The 16634-nt window shown below is 35.8% G+C and overlaps 1 protein-coding gene across 2 annotated transcripts in view; it reads left to right on the top strand.

Moving 5' to 3' along the window:
- The window catches only part of LOC150087906 (ecotropic viral integration site 5 ortholog-like), a 293698-nt gene that overhangs the window by 215794 nt on the left and 61270 nt on the right, over nucleotides 1-16634 (top strand). For both annotated transcript variants that reach the window (XM_090369261.1, XM_090369262.1), the window contains one exon: nucleotides 12455-12622. In XM_090369261.1, coding sequence (XP_090225387.1) covers nucleotides 12455-12622 — 168 coding nt within the window. The remainder of the gene's footprint in view (nucleotides 1-12454; nucleotides 12623-16634) is intronic.

Genomic DNA, 16634 nt, shown 5'->3' with positions numbered 1-16634 from the left:
TGTTCGATCAGATGAAAGGGAAATCAGTTCTTCCTCTTCTTCAAGACAAAGATTCCAGTTTGATGTATCATTAATAAAAGGATTTCGAATCCAGTCATATTTTTCCGATTTAATAGATGGAAAATATGTTTTTATTGCCTTTTGAAGCAATTCCAAATGGTTTTTCACCACTGGTGCAAGAAAATTTCTCATCTGTTCAGGAATCTTAGGAAACATAGCTAAATTATTTTCATCAAGTTTATTCATCCACAAGCATAATTTTTTATCAAAAGCAATTAACTTATCTGTTGACATTAAGATATTTTCGTTTCGCCCTTGTAAACTAGTATTTAAAATATTAAGATGTTTTTTTTTTTTTTTTTTTTGGTAGTTGTTGGCGCATCGGCTTCTGTGGCCATAGTGCACCTCCCAAGGTTTTTGCAGTACTTTGATCCAAGCCCGAGGCGGGATTCGAACCCGCGACCTTTGGGTTGCCAGGCAGGCACCTTACCCACCTGGCTAGCCCGGTCGGTGATATATTATTAAGATGTGCAAATATATGTTATATGTAAGCCAGTTTTGCACACCACAATTCATTCTTAAAACAATCATAAAATTTTTGTATTTTCATACGATTCTTTTGTTTTCCTGCTGTATTTATTTCATTTTTAAAAAATGTACAAAGTTCTGCTCGCAATTCAAATACACGGGCTAAAACGTTTCCTCTAGAAAGCCAACGAATATCATTATGTAGTAATAAACAATTGTAGTTAGATTCCATGCTGTCGCATAATTCTTTGAAAATTCGTGATTTTAAAGGTCTGCTTTTAATATAGTTAACAATTTTTATTACGTCATCTAGTAGAATGCTTAATTCTGTCGGGAGAGTTTTGCCTACTAAAGCTTCTTGATGAATAATGCAATGTGTAGAAATAAGATTTGAATGTTTTTGTTTTGGAAACGCCAAAAAACCTTTTTCAGGTCCGATCATCGATGCAGCACCATCTGTACAAATGCCTGTACAAAAATTCCATGATAACTTTGTCTTTTCGAAAAAGTTATCTACACAATTAAATATTTCTCTTCCTGTCGTTCTTCCTGGCAATTCTTGACAAAATAAAAATTGGTTCATAATTAAATCTCCGTTAATGAATCGAACAAATCCCATTAATTGTGCTGTCCCGCTGATATCTGTTGACTCATCTATTTGCAGAGCAAAAATTTGACCATCAAGTTTTTGTTGAACATTTTCTACTATATTTTCCGACATATCGATTATTCTTCGACTTATAGTATCGTTGGAAAGAGGAATTTTATTTATTTCAGCTTCTGCATCTTTGCCGAACATACATTTCACCATTATACGACAAGCAGGACCGATCAACGTTTCTCCAATCGAATGAGGTTTCCCTTTTTGTGCAATAAGTTGCACTACTTCATAGGAGGCAATTTGTGCTTTGTCAGACACTTTTACTGTGTTTTCCAATTTTTGTATTTGTTTGGCAGTATTTGTCATTAATCGTTTAAAATACCTTTTGTCTTTAGACATCAAATTTCGATGAACTTTTTCCATATGGCGTTTTAGCTTGCTAGGAACCATTGCACTGTTTGCTTTTTTATGTCCACATACAACACATAAAGGTAAGGGGAAATTTATGTCCCCTGTCCACATAAAACCAAAATTTAAGTAATCTTCATTATATTTTCTTGTACTAATTTTCGATCTTTTTGGCTGAGATTCATCGGCGCTGGTATTGTTCATATTATCACTATTTTCAATGGATATATTTGTATCTGCTGCAGAACTACTGTCGCCGACATCAATAGTTTTGTTTTTATTTAAAAATTTTCGTATATCCATTTTCAGTTTTTTCTAATAAACAAAAAATGGTTTTGTAGAATAACCCTAAATTATTCACTTTACAACACAAACACAGTTTAATATGACAATATTAACACGATATATATAAACACGTAATACGCCGCATGCCTACACGTACAACTCCCAGAGAACTAGAGACGGGATCCCGTATTTTGACTTTATGAGGTAATTCAGGGGTGCTGCGCACTTATACAGTATCGCATCGGTCAGATTCACGTGGTCTGCGGGCGACAGATAATTGATCTTTATTCAAATAGTGTTGCCGCCTGAACTGCAGACGCCACTGTATTCGGATATGTCAATTTCAATTCGCCATAAAAAGATCCTTCGTGTACTTTATTCTTATTAATGGTATTGTACGTACCATTAATGATAATACTTATTAATGGTATTGTACGTACAGTGGTACCTTACCTTGGTTTGCGAGCATAATTCGTTCCGGAAACGTGCTCGTAATCCAAAGCACTCGTATATCAAAGCGAATTTTCCCTTAAGAAATCATGGAAACCCAGTTGATTTGTTCCAAAACTCAAAAATATTCATATACTGTAAAAATGATTAATACAAAATACATACATACCTTTTCATATTTTTAATATTTAAATTGAATATACGTAAAGCAATTGGATTTATGGTAGGGCCACTTTCACTGTCACAACGGAATCACTGCTATCTGTTGACTCTTTCTTTGTGCGACTTTAACAAGGAACCTCTCCAATGACACTTTGCCTCCTCTTGAGGATTTCACGGAAATATGACATTGCATTGTCGTTAAACAGATTCATCGCTCGCACTATTACAAAATGAGGAGACACGCTTGATACAAATAAACAAAGCTGCACGCATGTAGCAACTGAATAAACAACACCGTAAAGGCAGAGACACACTATTAACACCTCACATTTTACTAAAGCACATTTCTGGGGGTTACTACCATAAAACAATAAAAACAATTTCCAGTTGCGTTTCTGCTAGTGGAATCTGTTATAAACTGGTAGTAAACTCTATCTAATTGCATTTGCGATTATACCGATAACTGGAATTGTGTTGGTTTTTACGTTATTATGGTGAAATGTGTTTCCCCTTCACTGATATAAAACACATAAATACATTTTCAGAATCTTCTCTTCATTCCTATCGTGTTGGGGTGATTCCGGTCCGACTGCCATTTCTTGTAAACACAAAGGCCAATAGTGCATAAGCGAATTCAGTTCGTGTTATATAAGATATCGTTCTCCTATTTATAAATCGAGTATGATCGAATTCGTGTAGTGTAAACACGTGTTATACGAGGACTGACTGTACTCGTATTGCAAGACCTAGCTCGTTTATAAAGTTAAAATTTATTAAAAATTTTTGCTCGTCTTGCAAAACACTCGTAGACCAAGTTACTCGCAATCCAAGGTACCACTGTATATTCGGACAATGATGTTAAAATAAAAACGACGGTATTTTTTTTTTTAAGATTTCGCGGCACACTTAGAAAATTTTGCGGCACACCCTTTGAGAAACACTGCTCTAAATGATGCTTGAAATATAACCATACAAATAAATTAGAATGAGAGTTTAAAGTAAAATAATGCCTGCAGTATGACAAGACGAGCGAAAATAGTCAAAATTAAACTTAAAAATCAAACCAACCAGGGAGGGAAGAGAGGGGTAACAAGAGTAAAAATATTGCAGCAGAAAATCTCTAAGATAATTTAGAACATCTAATTATAAGAATAATAATTCATTAAATTTTGAAAGCCAAATAAAATAGAAATTTAACGGTGCCCCCTCTGACAGTCACCAGGTCCAAATTTATATGAAATATCACCAACAGAGATCTAGACCACTACAATAAAATAAAACAAAAATAAACCAAAAATAACTGACCATTACACCCCATCTCAACAGAGGACGACAAGGCCAATAATGGTTAAAGAATTGCTGCATTTCGATCGCTAGACAAATCGTCGCAAAGGCGAGTCGATTGAAAGATCAGTCTGCCATCAGATATGAAGTTTTCTGAGCAATGCAGACAGGCTGCCAGGGCAGGTCATGGTGCTTTGTCAATGATATATAGGAATTTTGCTAGCAGGGAAAAGGAGGTGATTATCCCTCTGTATAAGGCAATGGTCAGACCACGCCTTGAGTACTGCGTACAGATCTGGAGGCCTCATTTTAGGAAGGATGTAGATTTACTTGAGCATGTACAGAGAAGGGCAACAAGATTGGTGAGGGGAATGAAGGGATCCTCTTACCAAGCGAGGCTTAAGTTCTGCAAATTGCAGTGGCTGGAGACTAGGCACCTGCGCGGTGATCTGATTGAGGTATATAAGGCCTTGAATGGGTTGAGCATGCTGAATTCTGATGGGATCCTTCCACTTGTTCAGATTACGAACCTAAGGGGACATAAATTCAAATTAAGAAAAGACAGATGTAGAATAGATGTGCGGAAATTTACCTTTAGCCAGTGGGTGGTTAATTGCTTGAACAAACTTCCATCTGTCGTGGAAGTTGATAGGTTGAATAAATTTAAGGAGGAACTGGACAGGCATTTGGAGGGAATGGTGTGGTTTTTTTTTTTTTTTTTTTTTGGCTGATGCTGCATAAGCTCATTTGCTTTCTTGCATCACATGCCACTACTACCACCTGATCCCCAGATCGAACTGCCAATGCAGAGCACTTGAACAGCGGTAGTCCTGATGCAGCGAAAATTAAAAATAGAACAGATACGAGCACTCCAGTGCAAAGCCACACTACTGACAAAAGTAATCTTAACCAGTTTATATAGACGCTGCCATCCATAGTTCATTTTTTGTTAACTAACTCAGCCACGTTTTGAAAAATACTGATAAAAATTCCTCCCATCATCAATGGGATTCAAACTCAGATCTTTTCCACCCAGTGTGGGGAGGAGGGCGATTCTATAAACTGTGCTACCCATGAGGGCTTCAGTAGTCATATCATCAAAACCTTCCCCTCCTAGCGATGTAGCAAGTTCTACTATCACACCGATTCCATTTACTGCCGGTGTTCGACCATATTTCCTGAATGAACTGACTCTGGCCATACATTTTTCCACACGCATTTGACATTGATGGTTTTACTTCTTTCAGCGATAAAGCTATGATTCTAGTACAGTCCACAATTGAGAAATGTTTCCATGCCTCCATTACTTCAATAGATTGGAATCAATTTTTTCCAAAATCCATTGTAATGATTTTTTGATGTAATGAGTTTTAAAGGTGGATATAATGCCTTGATCCAATGGCTGAATGAAAGAAGTTGTATTAACTTAGTACAACTGTTGGTGGTCGGAACATAACTTCAACGTTTGGGATGATTTAAAAAAAATCTTTTAGATGGCCTGGTTGTGCTATCCAATAGTAATAAAACTTTGAAATCTTCATTTTTTCCACAAGTTCAATAGCACAGAACGTAACATGGAGATTTCCCAACAAAATAAAATACAGGGATTTCTCAATTTTTTTTTTTTTGACTAGTGAGTCAACATTGGGGATTCAAAGAATGGAAATGTTGAAAAATTACATCCAACTTAATAGCAGGGTATTTCCTGCACAAAAGCTCAAAAATACCCTGTTATGCAAGGTTTACCGAAATTCTCTGTGTTAGAGCTAAACTGTGTTATATAAGTACTGTATTGTGTGAGGATCGCCGCAATTTATCAATCGTGTTAGAGCGAAACTGTGTTGTAGAAGTACTGTGTAATACGGGGGTTGCCTGTATTTTGGATTCTGCAATAACAATGTTTTATACCCTCGAAGTTTGGATTCCCATAAACTAACCATCCAAATTTAGTTTGAACTTAGTCAGACTCACTGCCTCTGCCATATTGGGAAGCAATGTATGCCTGTGTTTGACAATCTACTGCCCATAGTTGAGCCTCACAAAATCCTGTTACTTCCTGAGATTTTATATTTGTGTCCCCTGATTCTTGTCTCACATATGAAAGAGAACAGGCCTTCCTCATTCATTTTTCTCAAATCCTTTAGCACCTTTCACACTTCAATCACATATCCCTTTAATATGTCTGGTTGTCAAACTTTGAAGTTCATTCTTTTTAAGTCATTCTTCATACATATGTACATCCACCTTTTTTGAACCCTCTGAAAGTTTTTTTTTTTTTTTTTTTTTTTTTAGATGCGATCTTCAGACTGTATACAACGTTCCAACTGCTGCCTAATCATTGGCTTGTATAGAGAGAGAATAGCCTTCTCCTTTCTAGCTGCCTGTTTACACTATATGGAAAATTTTCCCTTAACTTCCCTAAAATGAACCCATTATGGAGTCTGCAATGATTCCATTGCAGACTCCATAATCTCTCCATAGGAGAGATTATGGAGCATCCTAAAGTTGCCCAGCTTCTCTTCAGTACCACATTTGTGGATTGAGGAAACAGATATTGCCCTTCACTTCTCCAAGAGAATCTTACCAGAGGTTCAGAATTCTCTCATTAACATTCCCAGTAGTTTGATACATTCACGTCTTTTTAGTTATAACTATACTTCGGATTATGTGCAGTTGCATATGCAAATGTATATTGTGGCCATTGAAGTTTTTGATGCATATAACACATATATTGCAAGAAATACTGCATATTCCTTAACTTGATCTCGGAACTATGTAACAAGTTACTGTATTGCAGTTAAATTAGCATGAGATAATATTTCGCTGAGTGAAATATTATCTCATGGGAAACATTTTGTAAGACCTAAATCTTACATAAACTTAATGTTATGTTTATATAAGTATATTTTTATTATTATTATTTTTTTATTGTTTTAGAAAGGAAGAATATGGTAGAAGAAAGAGTAGGCTTGTGTTAAGGGGAGGCAATCAACAAAGTCCTTGTAATTTTGGAAAATGGAAGAAAATGTGTTTATTTCTGATTGTTGAGAGTAGATAATAGGGGCCACTGGTAGAGAGTGGGTAATAAGGGTGACAGTGAAGGGGAAAGGAAATAAGCACTTTGAGATTAAACCATGCTGTATGTAGTAAACATGAGCATTATAACCAAATGGTACCATCTGAGTACCTTCAAGCAAGAGAAGTAGAAGGCAGTATGTGAAAATGGTGAAAGCAAGACAAAAGAGACTGAGCAATTTCACATCATAACCAGCAGGTGGCAAAGGTAGAAACAACTGGTAATTCAAGGGGGAAAGGGTCCTGGAAAGAGAGGGCAATGTGCAAATTGAGAAAATAGTATTAGCAGATGAAACGAAAGGGAAAAAAATAAGCTTGTAAATATCCCACAGTTTGAATACTGTTTTGCTATTCGTTCTCATGCTGTCGACTACATCAGATGAAATGTTTTTGTTAAACATGCAAACAACATAGAACAATGTTGTGATCTGTGTTTGCAAAAAGAACGTTCCATGCAAGAAAATATTCCAGATCGAACAACATGTGAAAACAGCATCACGCAATATGGCCAAGCAAGAAACAATTTCCAGAGCACTTTTCCAGAACACTTTTAACCAAGCCATGTATTTCAAAGGATTTGTGTCTCACCATGGTAAGCAGGAGTATCCCTTTCAATAAGTTAAACAGTCAAGTTCTCAAGCAATTTTTCAAAAAATATTGTATAAATCAAAATATTCCAGACAAATCTACCTTGAGAAAAAATTACCTTAATGCTATTTATGATGACATTCATGAAATTACAGATGTTTGTGGCTGCTTATATTGCACATTTTATATGTGGAAAATTAGATGCAGAACCATTGCATCAGTATTTTACTTGCTTGTAAGGCACTCAATAAAAACTGAATTACTCCACTATAGCAAGATTTTGTAATTATTATTAGCAGTTATTATTGCACAATCACCCTATAACAAAAGAGTATGCATTTTTGTTAGTGATGCTGCTTCGTATGTGGTAAAAGTTTTCTATACAAATCTGATCCATGTTACTTGCTTAGTCCATGGCTTACATAGGTTGGTAGAGGCAATTTGGGAGAATTTTGGTGAAATTAAACTTATTTTGTGAAAAAAAAACTTCAAAAGCATCTTTTGAGAATAGCAACTTACCTACTCTTCCTCTCCCACCTAATGCTGTTCTTAACAAGATGGGGAACATGGTCACAAGGATTGTTTTATGCTAAAAATTTAGATTCTATGAAATAATTTGTTGATTCCTTGGATAGTACATTTTCAGTGGCTATTGGTAGCACTAAGGCAGTGCTTTTTGATTCTTTGGCTAGAAAACATTTATTGTTCATCCAGACCCATTTCAGCTGGCTGCCTAGTTATATAACCGAACTTGAAACATGGGGACTTTCTTTGAGCAACACAATTGGAGAGATGGAAAAAGTTAAATTGCAAATTTTAGCCTTGCCTGAATGCATAGGTGTTGATGATTAAGCTTCACACCAGCCGAAGATAAATAAATTCAATACTGTAACTAAAAATTATTTACAATAAAATAAATATAAAATAGATATATATTTACAATAAAATAAATAACACTGATAAAATTTACTAAAAACCTAGAAATTAAAAGCGATAAAATTTTTTGCTAAAAGTGATAGAATTTTTTACAGCAAAAAAATTTTATCGATTTTAATTTCTAGGTTTTTAGTAAATTTTATCAGTGTTATTTATTTTATTGTAAATATATATCTATTTTATATTTATTTTATTGTAAATAAAGTGTTTTTAGTTACAGTATTGAATTTATTTATCTTCTGGCTGGTGTGAAGCTTAATCATCAATGTGAATTGTCCCAACCTTGTAGGCCTATTTAGAGATGCATGCATAGAAGAAGAAATAAGAAGAAAATACAATATTGTTTTAGAAAAGAACTCAGGATTTCGTACTTTAAAGAAAATAGACGAATTCATAAATGGGAAAGGAAATGAACTTCCGTTTCAAGTAGAGGCTTCAAAAGCTTACATTTTTAAATACAGCCCAATCACTTCCATAGAAGTAGAAAGGTCATTCTCTGTGTATAAAATGATCTTGGACAATAAACGCCACAAATTTACAATGGATCACTTTGAGAAATATATTATTGTGTATTGTAACAAAAATTATTCCAGATGTGATTTTGAAAGGAAAAACTTTTAAAAAAGATGTTAAAACTTTTCATAAATGGTTTTATTATTTTAACATGTTGAATACAAATTGTGGTTCAATTAATTGTAATAAATGTAAAAATTGTAGTGCATGTATTAGCCTTTTGGTGCATATTTTAGTATATTTTGGTACATATTTAGTATAGTTTAGTGCATATTTGATCTCCTTTTTAGTGCATATAATCCAATGTCTAGTTATAACCGAATAACTCTCATTATAACACTTTCACTTATAGTGCTATCATAATTTTAATGATCTTTTCTTCTGGTCCCATGGTTAATCCTACGAAATGCCATGCATTTTTTAATAACTACAGTTTTCCTATTTAAATGCTTTCAGACTTATATCACTTTAAGAGATCCCAAGAAGGAATAAACCCAGATATATAATCTTCCTTCCTCTTGATTGTTGGCTTTGAGAAAGGGATCATCATCATCAGACTTTTTCAATCCACTGCAGGATGAAGGCCTCTCCAGCAACTTCCAGTTCCTTCTGTTTTGTGCAATGGCCATCCATTTACTACCCACGAACTTGTGAATTTCATCTGTCCATCTCCGTCATTGTCTTCCAGGTTTTCTTCTAGCTCCTCTTGGGTACCATTTTGTTATTTTCTTAGTCCATCTGTCATCATGTCTTTGAGCTGTGTCCTGCCCAAGACCATTTTAGTTCTTGGTCTTCCAGCACATGACAGAATGAGAAAGGGGGTGATTAAGATTAAATTCTAGAATCATTCACCTTGCAGTTTCATTTGCTTCACAGAAATTGTTCCCAAGGTAATGTTAATTTCATATTTAACTCAATCCTCTGAAGGTAGACAGGCTGCTCTGTACATCTGTGTCTATGTATTCATTGTGCATTCATGCACTATGCATCTCTTTAAATGCAACAAAATAGTGTTGTATGTAAAAATTACTATACATTAATTAGTATCAATATTAGTAGTGACAAATGAATGCAGGAAAGGAAGCTAATAGAGCATCTGCCAAAAAAAAAAAAATAATAAAAATTTCCCATGTCACTTATCCATCCTCTCTTTAAGTTTGCCTAGTTCTTCCTTGATTTTTTTCAAACGACCAACTTCTTCAACACTGGCTGAAGGAAAACTTCCACACATCTGTCTGACAACCATCATTCCTTAAATTAAATTTATGCCTCCTCATGTCATGTCAAGTTGAGATAGAAAAGTTGCAGTTTACAGATTAAAATCTTCATTTGTAGTACCATTATGGAGCTTCATTGTGGAGCATTAGCAGCTATGGAGCTGCTAATGCTCCACAAAGACTTTTTTTTTTTACCCATTCTTCTGCTCACTGTCACTGAAGAAAAGAAAATTTTTTCTTTTCTTCACAAAAAAAAAATAGCTATAAAAGTAGGGCTTCATCATTTAAGAGAACTATAAAAATTACTGTGTGTATAAGGAATAAAGTTTCTGCTGTACAAATTGAAGCAGTACAGCATTAAGGGAAAGTTACTGCAAGTTACTGCTATGGGTAAAGGGATAGTCGAGTGGGAGAAAACAGAGCAGTTATTAATGAAAACTGCTCTCCAACTAATGTTATTAATGGAGTCCATGGTTCAGTGCTGGGCCCATTATTGTTTTTTATATTTATTAATGATATTGATGAAGGAATATCAGGCTTAATGTGTAAGATTGCAGATGATACAAAGGGTTTGCATGGTGGTTAATGACAGTGATCACAATATGCTACTGCAACAAGATCTAGAAAAATTAGGCAAATGGGCTGAGAAATGGCAGTTGAAATTAAACATTGACAAATGACAAATGGGATTACTGCATATGGGTAGCAGTAATCCCAGATTAATGTACCAACTGTGTGGTACTATGCCCAGTGTAGTGCAGGAGTTCCCAAAGTGTGGGACGTGCCCCACCTAGGGGCACGTCCCACACTTTGGGAACTCCTGATTTTTGGGAGGGGGACCTGTTCGTGAAGCTATTTTTAATGAAATATGGACAAACCATTCCACTAATCCAGGTACAAAGGGGTTTTTTTTTTATTTATTTATTTTTGTATTTTATTTCTTTAAGATTAAATGTATTAAAGTATACATTAGTTTTTAAAAAAGTATGCATATTCATAGCTAAATTTTATGACATATGTTTATTTGCACTTGTTCTGGAACTTGGGGGCATGTGAAATTTATGAAAAATTAAGGGGGCTCAAAGTATAAAAAGTTTGGGAACCTCTGGTGTAGTGGAAAATGAAAAATAAATGAAGAAATGAAAGGATATGAAGTTCTCTGAGCAATACAGACACTGCCGTATAGCTCATGGGATTTTGTCAGTGATATTCATGACCTTTACTAGCAGGTATAAAGTGGTGATTATCCATTTATAAGGCAGTTTTGGAGGCCTCATTTTAGGAACAATATAGATCTGCTGTAACAGATTCAGAAAAAGGAAACTAGATGTAAATTGCTGCATCTGGAGACTAGGCACCTGCAAGGTGATCTGATTGAGGTGTTTAAGGCTTTGAATGAATTAAGAAAGCTCAATACTGATGGCATTCTTCCTCTTTCTCAGACTGCACACATGAGGGGGCATAAATTCAAATTGAGGAAAGATGGTTACAGGATAACATGACAAATTTGCCTTCTGTGAGCATTTTATTGATTGTTGGAACAAACTTTCAACTGTTGTTGCGAAAGTGAGTAGTTTGAATAAATTCAAGGAAAAGACTAGAGAAGCTGTTGGAGGAGATGGCAGGTGATGTGTTTTTTTTTTTTTTGCTGTGTAAGCTTGCTTTCTTGTATCATTTGTCACTACTCATACTAAAGAGCTCTGAACTTATGTTAATATATGCATATTTTAAAATCTTCGATAAAGTATTGTTATTTCTAATAATATTCATAATTATAATAATAATAGTCATTAAAACTTATCCATGTACAGAGTCATTAAAATTTGTGCATATACAGAGTGCACATAGACAATTTCATTCAGGGGCACACCTCCGAAATGTGAAGGACTATGAGGTCTGGAGAGGCATGATTTTTAATTATAATTGTATTTCTTATTATGATCTTTGAAAACATTAATATTAAATGTGTATTTTCCAGTGGCCCCTCAAAACTGTTTTTCAGATGATCACTGGAATAGGTAGCCTGTTTCACTGTCAACTACATTATCTACTTTTGGGGTCCCCTACAGTACCCCTCCCCTGCACAGGCTGGGTAGGTCCACGTGGAGAGACTACTTTACTCTATATCCAGATACAGTATTCCAAGTGTGATCTCACAATTACCTTATACAGTGGTATCATAAAGTAGCCTTTTAGAAGTTTTTGAGGATGATTCTAAATATAGCAACTGAAAACAGTTGCTGTATTTAGAATCATGTAGAATCACTAAGAATGTAGAATTTAATATCAAATTAATTATAGTGCATTAATCAATAAATACTTCCCATGTATGCTTCTCAAGAAGTATGATAAAAAATATTGAGAATGTATAAATGAAGGGCATTGATTTTTGTTTCATATTTCCTAGGAAAGTTCAGCACTTGCAAATAGACTTGTTGAAGGGCAACTTATTAGGGCACAAGAAGCAGAAGATAGCTATATAATAAAAAGGCAATTGGCATCACTTAAACAACAAGAACAGTCAACTCAGCAACAGCTGGAATGGGCTTATCAAAGAATTGAAGAGCTGCGTGAAGTAATTTTTGATTATACTTTTTAAGTTTTCTGATGCTATATATATCTTGCATCATATGACTCTACTAATGCTAAGTTGCTTGTAGAAGTAAGTTGAAGGAATGTAAATGTGTAAACAAAAAAAATGTGTAATACGGAAGTGTTCTATGTATCATAGAACACTTCCATATAATACTCTACAGAAATTAAAATGAATAAAAGAGTAACTCAAAATGATTAAAAAATAAATTGTAAACAATTCAAAATATTAAAATTCAAAAAATAATTTAAAAAAAAATAAAGTTAAACATAACTTTTTTTCATTTAAAAACGATTTTCCTTCCTCAATCTTTAGATGCTTCTTTTTATCTGCATTTCTTGGTTTTCTTTATGAATTTGGGTATTCAGACATTGAATGCCACCATAGTTTTGGCATGACATCAATGATTTGCTCAGAAATAAGAGAAAAATAAATATGCAATAATAATATATCAAATTTATTAACAATGTTTAATTTCTGCGTAGAATAGAACAATTTTGTTCTCCTGAGTGTGGTGTAATTTTCCTATTACAGTACTGTGTATAAGCCAAAGCTGTCAAGGGTCAAAGCCATTGGATATGTCCATAAACTTCATTAGTTTATTTTCAGATTCTGAAATGCAACCATATTACCGTCACCTAAGAACTCTTTGGTAGATAATTATTTAGAGACAGCATCAGGAAACAATGCAACTAAAGTTTAATTACATACATATTCAAGCATTTACAAAATTCATGTCCATAGATAGTGCTAGGTAGACAGTTTTCCTTACCATCAGCCTGCCAAGCACATCACACATTGGCAGGATGTTGTCTAAACCTCAAGAGAGAGTACTCAAGAACTCTTCAGATTCTGAATAAGTTTTAGTCGGAGTTGTTTTATATTAAATAAAAGAATACAGACAAATTATATATTTACTTTATTTAACAAATTTAAGAAGTTAACATTTCAGAAAGTTATCTGAAATTAACAAGATTATCACCTAACTAAGAGGGGTCATTGTCATTTGAGTGAGCTCTCATCCCAAGTCACCACCCAGGCTTTCACCCATATGCAGTGGCACACTATGGCCATAGTTGCCGATACACCTAATAAATCCCCCAACAAACAAACCCATATGCGACTTGGTTCTCACTCGTATTTTTCAGCTCCACTATTCTAGTAGATTAATATTCCAGAAAAACGCAAAGACCCAACTGGTAAACACAAATGACAAAACAAGTTAGTTTAATTGACCATTTGGCCTTGCAGTGGGTACAATCCTATCACAGCTCCACCCACAAGGAGGTAGGTCACTACTATTAGTTGGCCATTGCATTTCTACAAAAATCGACTTTTACAAAATCAACAAAATAATCATAATTTTGTCTTGTAACAAACAACTCCTCCAACACAGAGGTAGAGAGAGTGAGTGTCCATTTGCTCCAGTCTCGCTCTAATGTCCGTCCATATACAGAGGACAATGCAGCACCAAGTGGAGGCCGGTCTCCAGCTCTCCGCAAGCACATAACTCCGTTGGAGACAACCCCAGTTGAAACAACCTCTACTTCAGGCCATGCCCCGTGAGAACAGAACATGTGGCCAACCCAAAATGGAGCCAAGAATGTCTTCCTCGGCTTACAGCAGTGTTTCTCAAAGGGTGTGCCGCGTTACATTAGTGTGCCGCAAAATTTAGAAATTTCTTCTTCTATGACTACGTAGGTGTGCCGCGAAATTTTTCTTCTTTGGAAAATGTGCCACGAGAGTAAAAAGATTGAGAAACACTGGCTTACAGTATGAACAGAAGGCATGAAGACACCTTCATGATGACCTTTCTAAGAATTGGTCCATTGGGTCTGCCCTATGGCCTCCAATTCATCATTGATTCGCCATTCGTTTGAATGGAAAATCAGGCAGTCCAGCAGTCTGCCCCACTGGGCACGATCTAACGCTGAAAATCTGTTGGGGGACTTCCCTCTTAAGGGCATAATACAATCAGTACCGTGCCATGGCCAACTGAGCCAGCATCTTCCCAGCGAGCACGGAATACATCAGCATCAGTGGCCACGGTCCTACAAGCTCTGGTGCTGCCCAGAAGAGCCAAGCACTGAGCAGACATTAAGCTCCTATAGACATGTGAATGTTCAATACGCCCTTCCCAAGCCCCAGTCACGTGTCAAGATTGGGATAAAAACGTCATAAAGGAGGTGGAGGACAACCCCCTTTAGCCCCAATCCATGCGGGCGACTTGGCATACAACTGTTTCACTTTGTCTCTCAGGTACGTGGCATGTGCCACAAAGCTCATGTGCTCCTCTAGGCAAACACCTAAATACATGACTCTTTTGACCATTCTAAGAGAAAAGTCCCCCAGATCTACAAACAGGTGGTCTAGTACAACCGAGGTATCCCCTCAGAAGAACGGCAACGGACTTATGCTCAGAGATCTGTAGCCTATACAGAGTTGCCCAGTTAATCAACTGGGTGGTGGGAACTGCCACCCACCAATATGACTAAGTCATCTGCGTAAGCTACAACCTCCGTGCCATCCACAGAGTGTAAGTCTAGATACTCATCCAGTTTCTAGTTCTAAAGGGTTACACAAACTTGCAAGATTTGTACTTGCTGCAGCAAGATTTTCTACAGTATTATTACATTTGCCTATCTTTAGTGTAATATATTTAGTTAATTTAACAAATTTAAGAAGTTAATGTTTCAGAAGATTATTATCTGAAATTAACAAGAATATCACATAACTAAGAGGGGTGGGAGAACTGACAGCACCAAACACTAAAATGAAATAATTAAAAAAAGAAGTAAAAGATCAGCCATATGTACTGAAACTTGTTAGTAACTCATTAATATTAATTCCCAAAGGAACACAGCATTTTGTTAACCTGTAGTCTGGTACATCACTCTTTCAGTGTTGTATAAATCTTAAACTCCCTGGGAAAGTCTTAGATACCCCAGCTGATGAATTTAATAGGTACTGTTCATTGTTACTTGCCAAAACAGACCATTCATGGCGAGGAGAAACTGCGAGTGAAGCTGGACAATATGCAATTAGTAATATTCAAATATTTAGATGATTGTTTATTAGAAAAACTTTTGGCTATAAAAGCAAGTAAAGCTCCTGGAAGTTGGTTGGTTTTAATGGGAGTTTATTGGCACAAGGGCAACCATGGCCAAATTGTGCTTGTCACAGTTCTTCTACAAATGAAATCATTTTTTTCCCCCTTTTTCTCCTGGAAGTGATGACATATACCCACTAATTTTAAGAAAGGCAGCTACAGAGAGTGCTTTGAACATTAAGGTTAATGAGACCATCATAAGGCTTGAGAGAGATTTCTTTGGACTGAAGAAGTGCCAATTTATCACCAATACATAAAGGCAGTTCTAAAAGCAAAGGCAAAGTAGTTAACTATAGACTTGTCAGTCTGACATCTGTGGTGGGGAAAATTATGGTGGCAGTGATCAAGAAGCACTGCAGGATCATCTAGACAAGAATTCAGTTATAGCTCAGACGCAGCATGGTTTTGTTAAGGGCAGGTCTTGCCTGACCAATTTGATTGGATACTATGATGTAGTCACAAAAGAACTGGATGCAGGGAATAACTTTGATATTATATATTTGGATCTTAGAAAGGCTTTTGATACTGTTGCACATGGAAGACTGCTGCACAAATTGGAGCAGTGTGGCATTGGAGGCAAATTGCTGCTATGGATAAGGGGATGGTTGAGTGGCAGAAGACAGAGTGGTAATCAATGGACACTGCTCAACGTGGACTAATGTTATTAGTGGAGTTCCTCAGGGTTCAGTGTTGGGTCCGTTGTTGTTTTTGGTGTTTATGAATGATATTGATGATGGGATATCAAGTTTAATGTCCAAGTTTGCAGATGATACAAAGGTTGGCAGGGTTGTTAAGGACACTACTGACGCTATGCTGCTGCAACAGGATCTGGAAAGGTTGAACAGATGGGCTGAGAGGTGGCAAATGAAGTTTAACATTGACAAA

The sequence above is a fragment of the Mastigoproctus giganteus genome, chromosome 3 (genome assembly GCF_048544385.1).
Source record: "Mastigoproctus giganteus isolate SK-2022 chromosome 3, ASM4854438v1, whole genome shotgun sequence".
NCBI lineage: Eukaryota > Metazoa > Arthropoda > Arachnida > Uropygi > Thelyphonidae > Mastigoproctus > Mastigoproctus giganteus.
This window is presented reverse-complemented; position numbering and strand designations above follow the sequence as displayed.